Below are 22,426 nucleotides of genomic sequence, written 5' to 3' on the forward strand. Positions count from 1 at the left end.
GGATTTTGTGCGTTAATTTGGAGGAGGATGTGTGTTTGGTGGATGGATTGTTTCAACTGCCTGTTCTCACTGGTGTTAAGTGCAGTGCAATGACAGAATTGTCAGCAGCTCCAGACTCACAGCATGACTGCATCAGTCCTGCTGACACCTGTGGCTGGGCACGCCAAAGAACGGGAGTTCTCTTACTCCCCCAGAACTTCCCGGGTTGGAGTCCTAAAGTCCCTTTCACATCAAGGTGACACATCTGAATATGGTATGGTGATACTTGATTTAATTTTTAATGCTGTTTTGTTTCATTGCCACAATTAACATGGTGGTTGAATCCAGCCTGGAGGTGATCATTCCCCAGGAGGTATGTGATTGCAGATACATTATTAGGCTTATTTTTTTGCACTCACCTTTTAGATATATATAAAAAAAACCATGAAAATATCAAAATGTTTTGATGTATATAAAGGTTTATATATACATAGTTTGTGTTCACAGACATATATACTAGACATATAAAGACCTATATATATAGTCCATGTGTCTGTGAAATACTTTTTGATGTTTGCCTTCATTCCACCAGTGTCCTCCTTCCATCCTGCATTTCTGTCTGAGCTTTGCATCCTTCCTGGCACTTTAGAAATAATGTTAATTCCTCCTTCTCTGCACTGCCTTCAGCCTCCCCCACCCTGCCTGGTGCCACGTGGGACTCTGCATTAGCACAGCTCCTGTAGGAAGCAGAACACGTGCAGCTGATGAAACATGGCATTGTTTGCCAGCAGTAACACACGGGAAGAGGAAGAAAATACTAGTCCCTAACTAGAAGCACTGGGAGATTTTCCATCCCTGCTTACCTTTCCATTAGGTACTTGAACATGGAAATCTTTTACACTTAAAAGTTTTAGGGGGGGATTTTGTGTTTAAAAAAAGTAATAAATCTTAGCCTCTCTTAAAAAGCCTTTTGAAGCTTAGTTCATGTGCTGTGTCTGCAGAGGTTTTCTGTGTTGTCTACAGTGCAGGGCTGGATTACACACTAACAATATTGCCTCTCCCCAGATTTCCCTGACAGGAGCAGTGTTTGAGTTGGGATGCTGTGCAAAGGGCCCTTCTGAAATCAATAGTGCACCCACTTCATTAATTTTTAATGGTTTGACTGAGTAAACATAAGAGGCAGCGGAACTGTAGCCAAAACTATTTGCAACAAAATGAAAGCTGCTAGAATTGAAAAATAAAGGATAGATGGGAAAAGTAATGATCTCCTCTGTGCACCTTCCTGCTGAGCCTTCAGCTGCAAGTTTGGCTTCCAACATCCTCAGCTGCTTTGGGAAATAAAGCCTGTTTTTCCACGTGTACATAGCAGGGAACATCAGAATGCTTTGCCTTGAGCAGGGTTTCAGGATCCCTTCTCAAAACAAAACTTTTAATTCTTCGGAGGAGACAGGTTCTCTTTTTTTGGATGTTGTGTGAAGATCCAGGGGTAGACCCTCACCTGCTGGGTTCTGCCCATGTGATGGTGGGAGGGCACCGTGTCTTTCTCAGCAAGGACATCCATGGGCTGCTGAAGAGCGAAGCCCTGCTGGTCTCAGCTGGTGAGATGGGGTTGGTGTGGAGCAGCAGTGAGCAGTTTGCCTGCAGGGGTGTTGCTTTCCCTAATGGAGCACCTTTTGGATGTAACCCTGCAAAGACTCAGCACCAGCACACAGGAGCTCACCTGTGCAGTTCCCTAGGAAAGGGGTTTTATTTTGGTGGATTGGCTGCTGAGCTCTGTGATTGATGTGGGCTGAGCAACCGAAGCCAAGACCAACAAATATAAGAAAGTAGCACTCTACCCTGATTTAGCCTTTTTACCTCTAAACAGAAATATTGGAAATACTGTTCTTGCCAAAAGAGCTGGGTTTGTTCAACATTAAATGCTTCTGTCAACATTCAAATCAGAGGAAGGGAAAAAAACCAGCAAAAACCTCAAAATAGAGCATCCACCTCGCACTTCCCAGACAAGAGGAGATCCAGAGGCATGGGTGAAGTTTGGTTTCAGCAAAAGCAATAACCACAGAGAGAAGAGAAGGAATAAAATTTTTATAATACAAAATACATTCAACACCAACACACACTGAAGTATTTTCCTAATAGTTGCAAGTCATCTTTCCCAGGTGTGACTGGAGGGTGAGTGACAAGACAGCGAGTGACAAGACAGAGACAGTGAAGAACTCTCTTGCACTATATATTCATGGCTTTATTTGTTTGCAATTGAAATATTTTTCCAAACAAAACATGGCTGGCAGGCTTTAGTATTTAATTTTAGGCTGAATAACATTATTCCAAGTGAGCTAAATATTTCAAGTTAAATGTTTCAAGTCCATGGTCAGATATCTTAGTGAATTTACTGAATCAGTGGAAACTGAGTAAATCTTTAAAAATACTTCCAAACAAATCACAATTTTATTCAGACTTTGAAATTTTCCCTAGGCTTGTCATCTGAATCACTTCCCAGTTCTAAACTTGAAATAACTTCTTTGGGTCCCCCCTCCCCAGCTAATTTAAGTATACAATCTTATGGCACAAAGTATAAATAGAGCATTTTTCTTCTCAAATGTACAGACCTTGGCTGTTTCTGCCTCCCATCCTTCTGTCAGCTGTTGGTATTTGGAGCCCAGCCTTGTTCTCATGAAACAGAAAGTGTAGTTTTGTAGTAATCTCTGCAGTGGTACTGATGTTTTTGTCTATAATTAGCTTTCAGAGGTGAGAATGTGTTAAACTGGCAGTTTCTTCTTAGCAAACCTCCCACACAGGCAGAAAAAGCTCTTTCACTCTATCTTTTAATGCATCTATAACAAACTGGATGAGGCATGACTTTCAGAGGGAACATGTTAACCACAGAGTGCCACCCAGCCATACAGCAAGAGATGAATTTACTCTGTGTGTGGGATGGTGGCAAGTCAGCCAGAGCAACTGGTAGAAGGCGCCTTGTCTGAGAGACGGGGAAAAGGAAGAATAAAGAAAATTTCCTGTTTGCTCTAAACCTTGCTATTTTTTTGTTTCCTTCCCCCAGCTGCATGAATTGGTCAAATAGAACCATATTCTACCCATAAATCCGCTTCCATCCTGAAACTGTCATAGCTACAGCACTGTTAGTAAGATCAGAAATGCAGAATTGTTGGGCTGGTATGTGAGATCAGATGAGCAGAAGGAAACCAGGATTTTGCAGGCTGGACTGGAGGAGGACAGTGGAATTTATCAGAGCTGCAAGTGGTTAGAGAGCTGACGAAGAGGAGGAGAAATACAGGTCTTTTTCCTGGAAGCTGCTTTTCCTCTGATACAACCCACTTGAACTGAACTTGTGATGTTGGAGAAATAAATGACAAATCCTGAAGTCTGTAAAAAGGTGCTGCTGCCTGTGTGGCTCAATCCCAAAGTCAGTGGGAGCTTTTGTGACTGAGGTTGACATAGTTCATGCCAGGATTTCAGTCCTGCACACAAGCAGGAGCTTAGCTGAAATATTTAGTTGGAATGCTCAGCCTCTGAAGTCATCTGAGGGCCAGGGACACTTCCTGGGGGTGATCTGGACCTTTAGCAGGGGTGGCTTTCCAGAGCTCTTTTCATTGTCTGCAGATCCTGCCTCCAACTTTCTGGTAACCCAGATCTACAGGGACAGCAGCAGCCTTTGCTTTAAGTCCTGTTGTGACAGAGATTTGGGATGGCTCCCATGATAAGTGATCTGTGCACAGCAGTAATTCAGGAGTGAGGTAGCTGGGCAGAGAGGTGTCCTATACGCTCCACTATTTTTTGGGCTTCTCTGAGTTCATGCTTGTATTTTGGTCTTGAGGGAAGCAGAGGACTCATGGCACTTGCAGCTTCCCAGGGAAAGGCCTCTTTCTGTTGTACCAGACCTATCCTTGGGTTCCTTATTTTTCCTGTCTTCAGCAGCTTAATACAAGGTGTGCTAGAGCCTTGTGTTCCAAGCTGTCTCTCCATTGACTCCTTGCAGCATCCTTCCTCTGGTACTTTGGGGTCAGTAGGAATAAGAGGCTGCCTGCAAAACAACAGCAGCGTTCCCAGAGTGATTTGTGTCAGCTGAAGTGCAGCCTTTGGATTTTTACAGAAGGCACAATTTCTTAGAAGCTGCCCCAAACTCAATGTCAGCTATAACCCCTCAACAGCGTCACTGCAGATTCCAACACCACGTGTTCAGGATGAGGGCTGCATTGTTTCAAAGGAGCTGGCTTGCTCCCTCGTGTTTGTCCAAGCATGACTGAGCAGGAAAGTGCTTTCAAGAAAAACTTTGTAGAGAGGTTGTTTTGGAGGGTTTGTTTGTCTGCTTAAAATGAAGCTTCTGGTCAAGAATAATGCAGTGAAAACAGAGCCGTGTTTTGGCTGCTAACCAAAGCTCAGCAGTCCTTCCAAACAGTGAGTATCCTCTCATGCTGATCTGGACTCTGACTTTCCACCACTGAGTGGGAGCTTCCCCATCCAACCAAGTCATGGCTTGAGGATCATACATGATCCTCAACATGAGGATCAGGACCTGGAGTTTTAAGAATTGGGTCACAACAACTGTATGATAACTTAGCACCCAGTCAGTACACATTGTAAAACTCAGTGTCTAGGAGGAAGTGATCCACAGAAGGAGGGGAAAAAAACCAGAAGAACCCTAAACAAATGTGCTGACAGAGCATGAGTACTAGCTCTTGTACATAAGGCTGGGAGTAACATCAGAGTGCAGTGGGACATCCACACAGGAGGAGACCTTCCAGGATGGTAAGTACATTTGCCATCATCTTGAGAGAGCTGGGGAGTGGCTGTGAGATGAATGTACCTTGTTCATCTGAGGAACTTCCAACAGCTCCTGGGGTGGATTTTGTATAGTGAAAAATCATATTCTTGTGTTTGAGAGTCAAAGTCTGACACAATTTGTTGCTGGTGGAGACATGAGGTACCAAGAGGTATTTCAGAGGCAAGGAGAAAGCAACCTTAATGTTATAAACATTCAGTGTCTTGTGGGTACTCACCAGACTGGCATTAGCTGGTGTCCCAGCCTGTGAAGCAGTGCTAAGTAGTGCTTAAATTTATTGCTCTTGGATGAACTTCAGGCATTGACACTGGCAGCTGGTAGAGCCCTGAAAGCTTTGAGGGAGACGTAGTTAATTGCTGACTAGCTACAATATTATTCTTAGGAATTCTGGTTGCATCTGTGATATTTCCCTTCTTGAAAACGAAACTGTTTTAAAGCAGTTCTCACAACTTCTGTACAGCAGGTGGGACTCCAACCCACCACCAGTCAAAGACATCGAGAAGGGCTTTGTTTGAACAGAATGGTAGATGATTCTATCACAGCACACACCAAATCTGTTCACCTTTGTATTTTAAGAAAATCGCTGCTTTTGGAAGACATTTTGTAATTTTTGCTGAAAAAGAGAAGTGAAACAAGTTGTTTCTGGTAAACTCCATCCATCTGAGGCCGTCATGTGGCTCTAAAAGCACTGCCACCTGCAGTTTCTCACCAAGACACCGCCTGGGTCACTAGATGTGACTTTGGGAGCCAGAGGGACAAGGCAACTCCTTCCAGCTCCAGTTCTGTGATGAGAAGCACCCGTGGTGGCTGTTTGTTCTGGGCCAGCCCTGACTGGGACAGCTGTGTCAAAGCCACAACTCCAGAGTGTGACCTGCACCCTCAGTGGCTCTCCTGGCCCAGCCTAAAGGGCTGCTGCTATTTGTCCGATGCCTTTCTCCTCCTCCTTTAAAATACCTTTGACTCACTTTCCTACCCAAATCTTTCACATCTTCTCTCCTGCTCTCTCTTCCCTTTCTTCTCAATAAGATTTTGGGGTTGGAATGCGACCACTTCCTCTCATGTGTGTTGCTGTCACACACCTTCCTCTGTGTGGTGGGTTATACCCCCAACTGCTTGGGCTATCAGCTCTTTGGGGTAAGACAGTGGGTCTTTATATTGTGCTAAAAATATGAACTGGGATTTCAGAGGTATGGGAATGCCAACTGTCCTTCACTGCTGGCAGCCACTCCATTTCTCTGGAAGAATGGGTGTTTACCTGCCAGCATTTTTAACTATTTCTAATGTAAAAGCTTGCAGCTGAGCCTGGGGTAGGAAACAAAAGTGACAGCAAAAAGTGTGAGTAGAAGTGCTTTGGGAAGTGGGCCCTGCTGTGGTGATTACAGCTGATAAAACAAGCAGGTCCTGAAATGGAAATATGGCTTTCTTCTATGCAGCTCCAGTATGCTTTTAAAGTAGGAGTGTTTGTACCTTTTCTTCCCCCTCCACCTTTTCTGTCTTTGTCATTCTCTCTTGTCTGCTCTTTTACCACAGGCCCTCCCTTTCCACATCCCTCTCTGTGTTCCCCAAGTCACTGTTTCAGAGCCACCTCCCTTGTCCTCCAAGACACCCTCCACCTCTTTGGTCCAGCCCCACCAGTGCCTGTGAGTCGAGTCCCACAGGAAGCCTTTGTGGCTGTGTCTGGGCAGTGCCCAGCCCCTGCCTGTTCCATGCAGCCACAGCATCCATACAGAACGGTGGAGTGGGCAGGAAGCAGCAGGGAATGTGTATGGCCATGCTGCTTTGCTGCTGGGGGAGGCCAGACACCATAAGCCCACCCAGTTCAGGTGACAACAGCTGTGAACACATGGGACAAGTCTGGCAGGATCTTTCCTACGTAAAACTTGAGTGTGGCCACCCACAGAGCAACTCCATATCCAAGGACACTGCAGCAGGCTCATCCTCCAGGCTACAAGTGCCCAGTGGCTCAGGGGGCAGAAGCTGTTCTTCAGGGACTGGGCAGGTGGTGGTATCATCTGGTAGCACCTTCTTAGATCTGCTGTGCCCCAGGATCTGCTTCTTGCTTCTGAGAATGAAATGTGTCATCAGGTTCCTGTGGTGTAAATTCAACTCTGCCAATGCAGGGATGATTCATGACCCACTGGGCATGTGTCAAGTTTATGAGAAGGTAAAATAGGCAAGTGCCCACTCCCCCTGTCTGGCCATCTGCTGTCATATTGGCATATTTTGGCTTTTGCTCTTATGGTTGCCTCTGCTGGTGGTAACACAAGATTGGAGAAATGCTGCCTGAGAAGGAAAAGAAGATAACTTATTTTCTAGAGTCATGACCGCAACAGAAGAGAAGGGGAGTTTTTATTTCAGCCTGGTTCCTGTGCCCTTAACAGAGTCACTTCTGGAAGAGACGCTGGCATTGAAGACAGCTCACAGGCACAGGAAGAGAGAAGCCTGACAGAGTCACACGCAGGATGAGACTGATGCTGCACACTATCACCCACTGCTTCTGCATTTAATTACTGCTTGTTGGCAAATATGTTCGCTTGCAATAGGACAAAAGTGGGTGTTGAAGGATGGCTGGAAGAGGCAGTGATGCAGTTGTTTACACATTAATTACTGCAGGGATTTTTGTCTGTAAACAGCACTGGGAAAAAACTGTGGCTACATGTCTCTCTATCACTTTGGAATCTGTTAATGTCACTCAAGACCCATAACTCAGGGAGGATGTTGCACAGATCCACACTCAAACCTCAGAGCACTGTGTAAAGCAGTGGCAGTAACCTGCACTTTTTGTCTGTAATTGGCTGTACACAAATGTTGTCATAAAGCTTTATTTTTCCCCTTGCATACATTTCTGTTTTGCAGATTGTGATTAAAGCATTGAAAACATCCCTGATGTTTAATGAGTCCTCCAACATGAAATCAGGCGTGAACAATCAAAAAGACGTCAAAACGGTAATTATTGGGATACACCACATTTGCCTACAGGAGCTGAGATTGTGTTGACATTTCTGAAAAGAAATAACAGGTTAAGAAGAATTGTTTTATTGGCCATTTTAGAAATCTGTGTAGGTTTCAATCCTATTTGTAAACAAGTGAGTGACAAAACCCTCATTGATTTATCTGGTAGACTGATCAAACCTTGCCCAGAGGGAGTAATTTGGAGATAAATCCTGCAGCTCCGTCTGGCTCGGGACAAGGAAACCATGCTCGTACAAACAGCCTCACTGCCAGCATTGGCACAGCATTTATTCATGTATTCATTTGTTCATTTATTCAGGTGCCCAGAGTGCCTGGACATCACAGTGAGTAGCATGGTGTCAGCCGTGATGTGACTTCACAATAGATTTCTTTCCTTAGAAATGTCTTCTAAAACCTGTTTAAGTCCTGCTAATGTGTTCATGTGATGAAATGCAGAACTGTTAAAAATGGGTGAGATTTTTTTTGTTGTGGTGAGGTGGAGAACAAGCCAGAGGGCAAAAATTTAAGTAGATAGTTTAAAAATGATTATTTCATTCAAATCACTGCCTGAAATCGATATCAGCATGGTAGATTTTAAGAAAAACAGAGAAAATTAAAAGCAATAAACGTTATCCACATAGAAACTGAAACAGAAACTTTCAGAGGCAAGTGGTTTCTGTGTGGTTTTCCCATGTGCCCTTTTGGGAGCTCAGATTTATGGCTACAGCCTCATGACCACCTCAGACTCGGTTCTCCTGCCTGGAAGCTCAGAAGCTCAGCTCTCAAGTGGGTGTTGCCTATCATGGGCTGGTGGATGGCTCCAGCTCCCAAGAACTGCCATGGGGAGCCAGACATGATAATGGGGGGAAAATATATCTACATGTATGGCTGTCTGTCTTTTCCTGCTCAGTAAAGGGCAGCATTTAGAGCCTGGTGCTATAATTTTCAGCATGTGAGTGGCTGGACTGCAGATCTGAAGCCACCAGGTAACCAGGCTACTTTTTTTTTTTTCCATCTACATTCAGGAAAATAAATGAAAGTGCAGCAAAAGGGAAATGAAACTAACTTACCACCCTAGAATGACATGGGAAAACAGTTCACATGGATAAATGAGATTTGTGTAGTTTCAGTTAAGGGAGGTTTAAGACAAAACCAGAACGTGTTCAGAAACCACAAAGTATCTTTCTCCCTCTGACACTTTCTGAACCGTTTTTACAGCCCTGACAGCACAAACCTCCTTTTTAATGGTAATGCTTGGTTTAATCCCACAGCTAATCTTGTGTTAGGAATTGCCTCATTTTGATTTTGGTAGAAATTTGGTTGAACATCCATTGGTCCTGTGCTAAAATAAAGCTAATCAATGTCAAATTAATCACACAATTTGGGAAAAAAACAAGGGATTGATATGTTGCACAAAAATATTAAATAAAAAAATGGAGCTAAAATAATGGTATTCACATAAACCAACATATTTCCATTTCCAAATTTTTTCTTTTTTTTTTTTTTCCAAAATTCCAAACTTTATTTGATTATATCACCTTTCAAAAGTGTTTGTTCCATTTGGTTCTCTGATTTCAAGACTTCATTACCTTCCTTTCAGGAAAGGGAATGAAATCTTGACATTTCTATGAGGATCAATTGGGCAAGATTTGGTCCATTTCCTGCACTTCATGTCATCCCATTGACTTGTATTGTTTTCACTTAGTTTTAGAATTTTCTCTTTTGTTTTTTAGGATTTCATTTCTTCAATTTCTTCTCCTGTCTCTTTGTTCACTTTTCTTCCCTGATTTTGGGATTTCAGTGTGAATAATTTTGGCAAGTTTTGGTCTTTTTCTCTGCACCTCATTTAAGTTTAAAGGGACCTTTTGAAGGTCATCTAGTCCAACCTCCCTGCAGAGAGAAGGGACATATTCAACTAGATCAGGTTTCTCTGCCCTGTCCAAGCAGACCTTGAACAGTTGTTCCTCACTTTCAGTGCTGCATCTAAGAACAATGTCTGGCAGTAGCTGCAAACAGATCTGCTATTCAAAGACTCTGATTTATTCACAGGTAATCATCCATTAGCTGGTTATCTTGGTGATCACTTAAATCTTCTCTGTGGGTTCTGTTCTAGTTTCAGATCTTAGGGGCAATTTTGACGCTTGGTCTTGTACTGATGGCTGTTTACTTCATGAGTGTGGACAGCACAGCTGATGCTAACGAAGAAGCAGCAGTTGTCAGCATTTACAGAAAGGTGGAGGAGGAAGAAGGACTCTACAGAGACCTCCCAGAGGAAGAAGGACTCTACAGAGACCTGCCAAGAGCCACAATAACTGAGGAGGGCACCAAGAGGTCCAATGACTCCTGCAGGTGAGTCAGGTTTAGATGGCACACGGAAAAGCCATCACCAGATGGAGAAATAGTTGCAGTATTTATAATGTCAGGATGGGTTTTATTCTCTTCCCACTCTATCATAAGTGATGAAGCACGCTAATTTGGGAAGAGTGGGGGTGCTGTTTAGGCTCTGGGTATTTGGTAGTTGCCTGCTGTGAGGGGCAGTGTCACAGCTCCTCTCACAGTCCTGCACTTGTATGTCCATCTCAGCTTGGTTGCTCCTCTGGCACCTCCAGCCATCCTCCTTTTGTGTCAGCAGAGTGACCAGCTGGCAGAGCAGCCTTTCTCAGAGGCTGGAGGGGCAGGGAATGTCTGTGTTGGGAGAGGGTGAAGAGGGTACCCAAGCAACATCCAGTTATGGGGGTTTGCTTTTCTCCATATCATAGGCATGGCAAAATAAAAAGCTCAGCATGGCTACTGAGAAACCATTCTGCTGAATTTGAGAGGCCACTGTAGAACAGTATAAACCTGGCTATAAAAATTAGGGGTAGAAAGCACTCCCAGCCTGTTTGTCCAGCTCATCTTGTTTGCTGTGGAGGTTGACACCCAGCAGGGCCAGCTGTGTGGCCTGAGAGGTGCTTGGTGTCCTGTTGGGCTCACAGTCACTTGCTTCACAATACAAAATTGCCATTGCAGCTTTGAACTTGTGGAAAATGTTCCTTATGACTTACCCTTCGAGATAAACAGCACCGCAGCCAAACCCTTGTACCAAGCCTGGATGAGACTGCTTGATCTAGCCCAGGAAAAAGTTTATGTGGCTTCTTACTATTGGTCTCTTACTGGGAAGGATATCAGTGTCAACGACTCCTCCTCTAAGCAGGTAATGAAAAATCAACAAGCACAACTGTGGCTTTTTTCCTCATGTACATGTGGCAGAGGGCAGGTTGGCTGTGTGGTCTGTCTCCCAGAGACATTGCTTGATGACTCCTGCAAATCCAGGAAGGTTTTCCATGCTGTTCTGAAGCAACACTCCAACTTTCTTCCTTCAGTCAAGTTAGGCTGAAATGGATGAAATTTCTGACCTTCCTTGTGCTGGGATTCTCATTAATAACACTGAATTTGCATGTATCTTACTACGCTTTCTGTAACAAAATATAAAAAATACCGATGTGCCATACAGGGTGAAGATATTCTGCAGAGGTTTGAGAGGTTACTCGCAGAGAATGTCTCTTTGTATATTGCAGCAAGTTCACCAACTCTGGCTACAAAATCAACAGACCTTGAGCTTTTAGAGAAAAAAGGTAATTATTTCCCTTCAGTGATCCATTCAGAGCTTCTGTATCGCAAAAAGGCATCTGGGGAAACTGTTTCTCCAAGGCCTGTTCTAGTGTGGTGCTTACATGGATTCACAGCACCGTCTGCTCACTAGTTCACGCTTTCTTTCTGTGTTTCCATGCTCTTTAGGATTTTCTGAAACTTCACATTTTGAATATTTTATTTCAAGTTACTGTGTTCCCAGGAATGTGTGCTTATGAATTTTGGTAGTTGTTACTGCCTGCAAAAGTCAGACATGCAGATGTGTTCTGGCTGTTGAGGAACCATCTCCATGCTACATCTAAACTCTTTTTTCCCCTCCCCATCTTTCTTCAGGGGCTCATGTGAAAAAGATTGATTTTGGACGTTTGACAGGAGGAGTGTTGCATAGCAAATTCTGGATAGTAGACATGAAACACATATATATTGGTAGTGCAAACATGGACTGGAGATCTTTATCTCAGGTAACCTCTGCTGCTACATATTCAAAAATCTGGGGGAAAATTCATGTTCTAGCAGATAAAAGATAAAAAAATTGTAATGATGTAAAATATTGTCAAAGCAGAAGAAACAGCAAAGAAAGCCCTGGAGGTGACTCATTCTGGGGCTGTGACACAGCTTGCTCTCTTTGCAGGTGAAAGAGTTTGGTGCTGTGATGTATAACTGCAGCTGTCTGGCCAAAGACCTCTGGAAAACATTTAGTACCTACTGGGATGTTGGATATCCTAACTCTACCATCCCATTCCCTTGGCCTGTTAATTATTCTACCCACATTAACAATCATCGGCCTCTGGAAGTAGAATTCAATGGAATCTTGACAGAAACCTATTTTTCTGTAAGTATGTTTGAAAACAACATGACAGATTGTAAACTATTTAAGGATTGAGCGGGAAAGTTTCTTCAGCAGTCCTCCTCAGCTGCTTGTGTTCCAGGTGGATAAGATTTTGTTCCTTAGGTTTCTCTAGAACTATTCAAAGAATAGGGACATAACAGGGATAAACCCAGCATTAGCTGTCAAATTGTATGGCAGGAATAGTGTGCAGGTCTCTTCTAATCACCTGTAGGCTCAATATATCAGTAATTATCTGACCCAGAAGGATATGGAAAGCATGAGGAAAGATGGTGGTCCATCTCAAGTGCTTTGTAATATTTTAATGAAAACTAGACAGATTTAAACATAAATGAATTGCAGTCTGAGAGGAAAATAAAAATAAAATCGCTTAGCTATGTGGTTGTTTTTTGGTTTTTTTTACAGGCTTCCCCTCCAGCATTTTGTCCAGAAGGTCGCACCCATGACCTCTATGCCATACTCAGTATTATCAGCCAGGCACAGAAGTTTGTCTATGTTTCTGTTATGGAATATTTCCCTACCAGCCGTTTTGTCCTTCCAAAAAGGTACAACTTTAATCCTGAGCAGATCAGTTACTTGTACTATTTAAAGAAAAAATATGTGATCCCCCTCCTTCTGCAATGAAAATATTCAGAGTGGAAAGAATTGAGGCTTTGCTCTGCATTCACAACCATCCCCTAGACTGTGCCTCTCAGGTCCCAAGGGACAGGATGAGAGGAAATGGAAAAGTTGTGCCAGGGAGTTGTGCCTTTACTTCTGAAGAATCTTGACTTGCTGCTCTGTTTCCTGCTTGATGAACTTGACAGATAGTTTAGAGGGTGGCTCTTGACTGTCCTGACCTTTGCAGTGAGAGCTGGAACAGCCTCTAAAATAAACTTTTGGGGTTTTTTGTTTGGGTGTAGGTGTTTTTCTGGTTGTTGTTGTTGTGGGCTTTTTTGTTGTTGTTTTAATAATTCCATCTAAGTTCCAGCAGCAGCTTCAGAGAAAAGTGGTGATCTGGAGTAATCACAGAGTCATAGAATGGTTTGGATTACAGACCATCTCATTCCTCCCCTCCTGTGCCACGGGCAGGGTCACCTTTCACTAGACCAGGCTGCTCAAACCCCATCCAGCCTGGCCATGAGCCTGTGTGTGGTGAACCACTGCCATGGTCCCAGACACTGCCCAAGGTCACAGCAGAACTATGCACATCAACCCAACCCTGAACACCACAGAAAGTTGGTCAGGCATGGGGCAGCACTAAGACTCCCAAATCCTCTTAGATATGCTCGAATTAGGATGTTTACATGCAACCAAGTGCTCTGAATTATCTGCTTAAAACATTTCTGAGTTTTCCAACCATCTAAATAATCTGAGAAAGCTCAAGTGAAAGAATTCTGTACAACATGGCTTGTTGAACAGTGTAAGCTTTAGGCTGCCATTTAGTCAGAATGATACCATGCCTTATGTCCTCTGTCATAAATGGGTAAAGCCTCTGTTGTTCAGCAGGGGCATAGGTGTGTTATGGGGAAGATTTTAGGATAATAGAGAGACACAGATAATTCTACTGTCCAAGAAACAAAATCTTGAAACTAGCTTCTGCTTGGAGGATATATTTAATAAATCAAACAGCTCAGAGGATTTTTGGTTTCTATGTAGTATAGTTGAGTCTCTGGGTTTCTCATCTTCTGATTTTAGCCAAGAGTATATTCCCAGAAAGTCTCTTTTTCCCCTTAGGATTGAATGCATTAATACTCCTTATTCTTCATCTGAAAGCTTAATCCACAGTTTGTGACATCTAGGACTGATCAGATGCAAACAAGAGTTTGAAAGGCCCAGGGAAAGTGGTGCAGGGCCTCGGGCTATCTCCACAGCAACCAGCTGTAGTGCCATGAATTGAAGCTGATTAGTTCAGGTTAGGCTCCTCCAGCAGCTGAGGCAGAGGGAACAAAGCTGCTGTCTAATCCCTGAGTGTTAATCAACTAGAAACTGATATATTTAAAAAAATTAAACCATTCAAAAATTACATTTCAAATAGCATGATTTTCCAAGCTTTTCGGGATCTGTAAGTCAAGCCTGAGCCACAGACCTGAGTCAGGCCATTGATTGCAATAGGATGATGCACAGGGGAGGATTAGAGAATTCAGGCTTTTGTATATAAAACCAAAAGGATTAAATTAGGCAAATTAATTCATCATTGCTCATGGGACTGTGAGCAAATGCTGGACCTCTCTCTGTATCAGCCCACCAAACTGTAGTAAACATGCTGATTTCCCTCTGTGCAGCATTTGTTAATATCTGTGGAATGAAAATGCCATGTGGGTGTTTGGAGTTACCAGCCCTGGGATGCACATTGTCCAGCTCTTAGTGTTGTGTAGCTGGGTGAAGGATGTTAAAAATGTTCCTCATAGCTACTGTCAACACAAGTGTCAGGAAAACAGATTTTCCCATGTTCAGGGAACATGTTCAGGGAACATGGAGAGCACAGCTGTGTCCATTACCTTGGACACACACAATGAGGACAGGGAGGGGTGGGGAGGGATAGAGTCTGCCCAGGCTGGCTGATGGCACAAGACCACTGCAGACACTTGAAACAGTCTCCAGGGGCCTGAAAAAAACATATTCTGAAAGACGGTTCTTAGACTTTTCTCTGGGCTCTGCATTGCCCTTTTAACTCTGTGCTGTATGAACTGGCTTTGCCCTGGAGTTGCTATTGTTTTCTTTGGTTCCCTAAGGAGATGAGCATGGTGGCACCATGCTGTGCATGTATCTGTGGATGTGCACTTTACTTAGCTTTAAGCTTTTGGATGAATTTCACCCCAATTTGGCAGAGTCTGGAGGTCCCAAAACACATTCTGTGAAAAGAACGGACTTGGTCGAAGGCAGAAACCTTTTTTGTACCTCCAGGGAAGCCACAAGTGCTTCACTTACTAGACATCAGAAATCCCATCTGTGCACCATCACTCATAGTCTCAGTTTAACATCACAGCTTCCTAGTGAACTGTTTAAATAATATATATCCCTTCTTGCACACACCTCCTTTCCTGCAGATACTGGCCGGCCATTGACAACGCCCTGAGACGTGCGGCTTTCAACCACAGAGTGCAAGTCCGGCTTCTGGTCAGCTGCTGGGCATACACTGACCCAGCCATGCTCCACTATCTGAGATCCCTGCGTGCTCTCAACAACCCACATGTCTACATCAGTGTTGACGTGGTATGAATAAGAAAGCTGATTTTGGAAAGACAGCTTGAGGATAAGGCGCCACACTGATTTTTGAGACTTGGCTGCTGTTTGTGTGTACAGATATTAGCTTTTGGAGAAGTGGGTTGTCTGTTTTTGCAGTCACTGCTTCCCATTTTTGTGAAAATAAGGCTTAATAAATAATCTTTGAGGAAGCAGCTTTTTCAAGCTACTAGTGATATCAGGTATGTGCCTGGCTGTGGCACTTGAGACATTATCCTGGCAGTTGCTTTTGCCGAGCACCATAACAGTTAACAATTCATATAATAACTTAGTGCTCCTCTCAGAGACCTTTTCCTGCATGGAATATGTTAAATCAGTCTAATTGCTATCAGTTTTTTAAAACTCTGCTGTCTGCCTATACATATAGATCTATTCTTGAACACCAAATATTGCACTCAGGCCAAAGGCATTAGGCTGGAATGCATCAAGTGGAGTGGGGATGGTGTGGATGCTCCCAACATGATCCAGTAATCACAACAGAGAGATATCACAGTAGGAGGAATGAGTTTCAGAAAAAAAGAAATATAAAGGGAAATATAGATTGTAGGAGAAATGTACATGGTAGGAGTTAACACAAAAAGTTAGGCATTATAGTTGCCTGCAGTACCCCTCGTGTCTGTGATCAGCCCATTCTCGCACAAAATAAGAGCAGCAATCAGTGGGAAATGCAGATCTATTAAACAGCTGCCTAAAACTGCATTTAATTGTCTGCCCTGTAATGATAATAGCTGTGCCACTAATGGAACATTGTGAGGCAAACATTATCTGTATCTGATCTCAATTGCTTATCCAGTTTATGTATAGTGGAAGTATTATTTGCTAGTTTTCTTGGATAGGAATAAAATCTCTTCTATGGTCTATTCAATTACAGAGTGCAGTATGTTCTCCTCTGTTCTTCCCATACTCCTCTATTCTTTGAAACTATAGAAAACATGCACTAGCCTATCATGAAGTCTGTTCTTCACCCTAGTATTTGTGTTAATATTTTTAATTTTTCTCCCTCCAGAAACTCTTCATTGTTCCCGTTCTGAATCATACAAACATTCCTCATGGGAGAGTGAATCACAACAAATACATGGTCACTGATAAAGTAGCCTACATTGGTATGTATTCCATCATTCCAAATACTTTATCTCCAGATCTACTGGTCTGAGACTGAGATAGGATCAGCTGCAATACCAAAAAATACCTCATTTTGCCATATAAAGCAAAGTCTGTCCTAGGTAAAGAGGTACAGATGTGGAGATGGTAATGTAGGTCAAGTTCAGTAAGAGATTATTTCATATGATTGTGAACCATTAGAACAGAGCATGACAAGGCTGAGTGCACAGCCTGTGACAATTTCAAGCAGTGGGAATTTCACAGCCTGTGTGCTCAGAGCGACACAGCGATAGCTGGTGCTCCAGTACGTAACATTATCGTGCTTTAATAAAAAGGAACTGCTGGGAGGAATTAATTCTATGCACTGTTTGCTGAACAGAACTCTAGGAAATGAGAAAACAGTAATGTCAACTGTGTGCTGTTCCTGAAAGCCAGGATGGTGTTTGCGTTTCACTCTCTTATTAGGAACCCTCAAAAAAGGGGATGCGAAAGTGCATCCTCCCAGCAATACACACCAGCAAATAGCCTGATCTTCCAGCTGGCTGAGGGTTTACAGCTCCAATTGCCTTCAATACTTTAATAACTTGTTTTATACTTGAAGGCATATATGCAGATAATTTGTTTTCATGCCTAAGCACCTTCTGGGAATTGACAGTTTTTTCTGGCTAAGGCGATCACGAGGGGAAGTGCGTAAGTGATGAAATGTGTATTTTTTCACAGTGCTTGATTTTCTGAATTGGGGTAGCTTTGGAGAGAGCCCTAGACAATGTCTGCAGCTGGATTCCCAGCTTTGCCTGGTTTAGAAGCAGGCTTTACATGTCAAGCTCAGAACAGCTCCCAAGGGTTTATTGATCAAGAGTCCAGTTTCTCCTTTTGTTTTCCTTTAAAAAGTGAAAAGAATTAAGACTATTAAAGACTTTTTTCTTTAAACACAGAAACCCATGTCAAACACTGTCTTTTATCCCTCTTAATACTCAAATATTGCACTTTATTACCATGTTTATGAGTAGATTTGTGCATTCTGTCACAGGCTGTAATGAATCAGAAGGTTATGAACCTTCAGGGTTGCAGTTAATACCAAGTTTTCAAAACCTGAGATCTGTCATGAGAAGGGGGTGACCTGATTTTTGCTGCCTCTTTGGTCCTAATGAGATTTGCAGTCATAGAGCAAGTCAACAAAGCCCAGAGATCAAACAGAACACTGGGAAATGAACCATTTCTAATCAGCTACTTTTCCATTGCATAGGGACTTCCAATTGGTCAGAAAACTATTTCACTGATACAGCTGGTGTGGGACTAATTATCAAACAGAATTCGACCAACCTGCAAAGTAGGCAACAACCTATCCAGGAGCAGCTGAAAGAGCTTTTTGATCGAGACTGGAATTCCAAATACGCGGTGGATCTGGAAGATGTGCAGGGACAGAAAGACTGTAACTGGGAGGCAGACCCTGAAGTGAATTGAAATGTACATTTAAAATAAAAACAAAAAAAAGTTATTTGGATCTTGTTCATGTGCAAATCAAGGAACTCTCTTCTATTTGTCTTTGCCAGAGAAATCACTTTCTTGTGGCATCCACATTGAGGACATAAGAATTTCTGGTAGTTGACTCTACCTGCAAAACCATTAGTCAATGTGTGATGTTTGATTTTTTTTGTGTGCTTACCTCACTGCAGGTATGTTGTATGACAAGCTGTCTGGCATTAAAGCAAACATCAGAGACACAGATCATTATTGCTGTGCTATTTTATCTTTGGAAACCATGTATTTCAACCTAAATGTTCCATTAACAGTGTTTGCTTACATGTGTTTAAACATTTTTAATAAATTCCTGGCCACCTTAACATTTGAGCCATGTATGTCATCAACTACAATAGCAAGGGCAGATTCTTAAGAGCATTTAGAAATTAGAGATACAGGGAAATACCTAAGTGTTGAGGCTAGCTGGTAGAGATAAATGCCTGGGATTTAAACCTTGGGGCCAGTTTCCAACTTAGCTGCTTTGGAACCCCAAGTGCCTGGGGATGTTTGGATGTCTGGGTGTCTGGGCATCAAGCAGGACAGGGAAGCAGGGCAAAGCTGCTACATGGGTGCTCTTGAGGCTAGGACATCCCACCTGCACTGAGGGCAGTGCTTGGAGATCCTCCTCACTCCTTCTGGACTGCCCTGGTGCTGACCCTGAGCAGTGTTGTGTCTCTGGGCTGCCTTTCCTCCTGCAGTCACTCAGGGACCACAGCTGAGTCACCTGGTGCCTGATATCTGTATCCACCACAGCTCTGCCCTGGAAGACTTTCTGAAGTGACAGGAAAGGAGAGCAGTGCTCCAGCTGTGAGTGCTGTGAGTGGCTGGATGCTCCATCAGCCTTGCCAGGGCTGTGCATACACAAAAATCCCCACACAAATAAGGACTTTTAGAGGTGACCCCCATCAATGTTCCACTTTTTGGTTTCCAGGCTGCTCCTCAGCTATCTCTTCGGACACTTCCAAGATTCCTTGGAGTATCTTATCCATCATTACAAATCAATGTTTCTTGTTACTGTGGCAGTTTTTTAAGACATGTAGTTACATGTTCAGATATCACTGGAATTTTGGGAGTATTCACATACATGCCAAAATATGGAGGAACATGCAGGCGCTTTTCATGCTCTCATCCCCTATTTCCTTACTAGAGTTAGCTTTAAAATCTTGATGAGACATTACATCTTCAACCAACAAATCAGTTTTCTGTAGAGGAGTGCATTCCTCTAGATGGCACTCCAAGCTGTGTTTTTCTCCTTTGGCCAGGACAGATATTGCAGGAAAAAGAAGAATATTTTCTCTTCTACTTGTGAGCTCAAATCTGACAGTGCTGGATTAGTTGTTCAGTGGGACAGAGTTTCTGGACAAGCTGTCAGAATTTTCTTATCACCATAAAAACCTCAGATGGGTTAAGGTTTGGCTTATAAAAGAAAAATAGACACTCAGGAGAGTGCTCTTCTATTTTCTCTACTGACATCACTGTTGGCTTTCCTCTACATATGGGGAGGTGAGAGGGGAGTACATTGTTAATACAATGAACTGGATCTACGAGGAACTTGAGATTATTTCCCTGGTTTCTCGTGAGACTTTTGAAGCCCATTCATACCTTGATTCTTATTTACTTGTTTTCTATTAGAAAGGTAGAATATCATCCAAGTTATAACCAGGCTTTGAGTCTTGATTATTTTCCATTTATGAAACAGTGTTAATAATAGTCCTTATCCATTCATGTCTTACTTATCTCTTTAATTTAGATTGTGATTTCTCCAAGTTAAGGACTGTACTAAATGTAAGCTGGGGCCTCCACTGGTATTTATTAGCATCATCCTTGGGCAGATTGGCTATTAGGAAAAGATTCTTTACCCAGAGGGTGGCTGGGCACTGGAAAGGCTCTCCAGGGAAGCTATCACATCAAGAAGCATTTGAACTACACTCTTGGACATGTGGTGTAATTCTTGGAGTTGTACGATGTAGTAGAGCCAGGAGTTGGACCTTGTGAGTCCCTTCTGACTCAGGATATTCTATCATTTTCTGGTCTGATGGCAGGCTGTTCAGATTTTTGTCAGTATTGGTTTATTCACATCTAGAAAAAGTCTAAAAGCTAAAAGCTGGTTTATCTCCTGAGCATGGATACTCTCCTCTGGCCAGCTCATCTCAGGTACCTGTGTAATGAAGGAGTACAAGGTGTGTGAATTAGCTCTGCTCTGCTGGAGTGGCTTTCAGGAGGAGCTGCTGCACTGCTCTCCCAGCAGGATCACCTCTGGAAGCTCTTGGTTTGGTGCAGTGCCTTGTGGCTACAGTGCTGCAGCAGCAATGCAGATAACAGCAAGACAGAACCTAGCTGGCTCCATGGGTTATGAGTATTGCCAAGACCACAAAGTCACCTTAGACATCAGACACCAACTTGTTCCAAAAGCTTTAGTATTATCTGTTTAAATTTTCTCCTGCCATTACCCAGGATTTTTCTTTTCCAGTTGTTCCAGATAAAACATACATTTGCTGCTTTCATCTAGGTACTGAAAAAACATTTCATCTACCATTTATGCTGTATCAGGATACACATAATTTCTTGGCAGTCATTAATATCTCCATAATTGCTAGAGGATAGCTCTTGGGTTGTGGGTGCTGACTCACAGACCTCTGCTCTTTACACAGGCCCAGAAAAGTCAGCTTTAGTTGCAGGGTGGATTGTGGTGGTGCAGCTTCCTGAGGAGGGGAAGTGGAGAGGGAGGTGCCAGTTATTTCTTCCTGGTATCTAGTAACAGGATGTGTGGGAATAGTCCAAAGTTGCATCAGGGGAGGTCCATACTTGACACTAGGAAACATTTCCTTACCAAGAGAGTGGTCGAACACTAAACCAAACTTATCTTGAGAGGTGTTCAATGCCACAAGCCTATCAGTGTTCAAGAGGCATTTGGACAATGCCCTTAATAATTTAATGTTTTTCCTATGTTTTGGTCATTCCTAAAGTGGGCAAGCAATTGGACTGAATTGTTATTGTGAGCCCCTTTCAATTAACTATTCTATTCTCTTCTATTCTGAATGTCTTTAAAGTGAAACAGGATTAGATCAGAGATAAGGAAAGAATCTTTACTGTGAGGGTGCTGAGGCCCTGGCACAGGTTGCCCAGAGCAGCTGTGGCTGCCCCATCCCTGTGAGAGTTTAAGGCCAGGCTGGATGGGGCTCTGAGCAAGCTGGGCCAGTGGAAGGTGTCCCTGCCCATGGCAGGGGGTTAGAGCTGGGTGATCTTTAAGGTTCCTTCCTTCCCCTTAACATTCTATGATTCTATGATGTAGAAATGAACATCCCAATCTACATGTGGTTAGACATCCAAGCACATTTCACTTACAACCCATTTCCTCAGTGTTTTGCTGTGTCTGCTTTCCTGTACTAAGTAGAATAAGGAGAAATATGGGATGAGAAAACAATGAATCATGTCTGCACTTGTCATTCTGGAGAGAGGATCTTGTGAATGAAGTGGTGATTGCAGCCATCTTGGCCACAGAGACCACAAAGAAATTGAGTTTAAAATCTCTGCTGACAGGAGGAAAAGGGACAACAAAACTTCAGCTCTGGACAGGAGGAGAGCCAACTTCAAGTTGCTCAGGGAACTAGTGAGTAAAGTCCTCTGGGAAAATGTTTCTGTATTTGAGGGGATTCTCCTGCTCCTCTCTGTGCTGGGGCAGCTTCACCTGGAATCCTGTGAGCAGTTTTGGGTGCCACAATAAAAAAAATACATTCGAGAGCATCCAAAAGAGGCCCCAAGGACGATGAAAGATCTGGAGAGGAAGCTGTATGAGGAGTGGCTGAAGTTGTTTGGTCTGTTCAGCCTGGAGGAGACTGAGGGGAGAGCTCATTGAGGTCTTCAACATCCTCATGAAGGGAAGCAGAGGGGCAGGTACCAATCCCTTCACTCTTGTGGCCAGTGACAGGACCTGAGGAAATGGCTGCAGCTGAGTCATGAGTGGTTTAGGATGGATTTTAGGAAAAGGATTTTCACCCAAGCAGTGTTTGAGCACTGGAACAGACTCCCCAGGGCAGTGGTCACAGCACCAAGTCTGACAGAGTTCAAGAACCCTTTGGACAATGCTCTCAGGCAAGTATTGTGAGTCTTGGGGTGTCCTATGCAGGGCCAGGAGTGGGATTCAAGAATCAATTCAATTCAACAATTCAAGAATTCAAGGTTCCTTTTGACTGAACATATTCTATGATTCAACTTGGGATTGTAATGAGTGAAAAGTCTCCATTACCCCTATATTTAGGAACTGTGCTGTCATTAAGCATTCACCTCAGCAGACAGTGAAGTACATGTAAAGTTTTGCAAATTTAAGCTGGGATTTTCAGAATCAGAAATGTCAGTAAGTCATGCTACTCAAG

The 22,426-nt window shown here is 43.1% G+C and overlaps 1 protein-coding gene across 1 annotated transcript; it reads left to right on the forward strand.

Moving 5' to 3' along the window:
• The first annotated feature begins 4,603 nt into the window (after window positions 1–4,603).
• Window positions 4,604–18,376, forward strand: PLD4 (phospholipase D family member 4). The gene is made up of 11 exons (XM_014249698.2): window positions 4,604–4,743; window positions 7,634–7,723; window positions 9,843–10,078; window positions 10,739–10,922; window positions 11,223–11,343; window positions 11,693–11,820; window positions 11,991–12,191; window positions 12,612–12,751; window positions 15,236–15,401; window positions 16,438–16,534; window positions 17,779–18,376. The coding sequence occupies exons 1-11, from the start codon at window positions 4,741–4,743 to the stop codon at window positions 17,994–17,996; spliced, it is 1,584 nt and encodes a 527-aa protein (XP_014105173.1). The 5' UTR covers window positions 4,604–4,740; the 3' UTR covers window positions 17,997–18,376.
• Window positions 18,377–22,426: the final 4,050 nt, after the last annotated feature.

Source organism: Pseudopodoces humilis, chromosome 7 (genome assembly GCF_049639895.1).
Source record: "Pseudopodoces humilis isolate 2021_Gansu_Grassland_sample_001 chromosome 7, ASM4963989v1, whole genome shotgun sequence".
Taxonomy (NCBI): domain Eukaryota; kingdom Metazoa; phylum Chordata; class Aves; order Passeriformes; family Paridae; genus Pseudopodoces; species Pseudopodoces humilis.

What these genes read in the sequence shown, in the direction of transcription:
- PLD4 (XM_014249698.2), top strand. An exon ending in TGAGCTTTTAGAGAAAAAAG is followed by an intron (nt 11,344 to 11,692) that starts GTAATTATTTCC and finishes ATCTTTCTTCAG; the next exon opens with GGGCTCATGTGAAAAAGATT. An exon ending in TCTACATCAGTGTTGACGTG is followed by an intron (nt 15,402 to 16,437) that starts GTATGAATAAGA and finishes TTCTCCCTCCAG; the next exon opens with AAACTCTTCATTGTTCCCGT.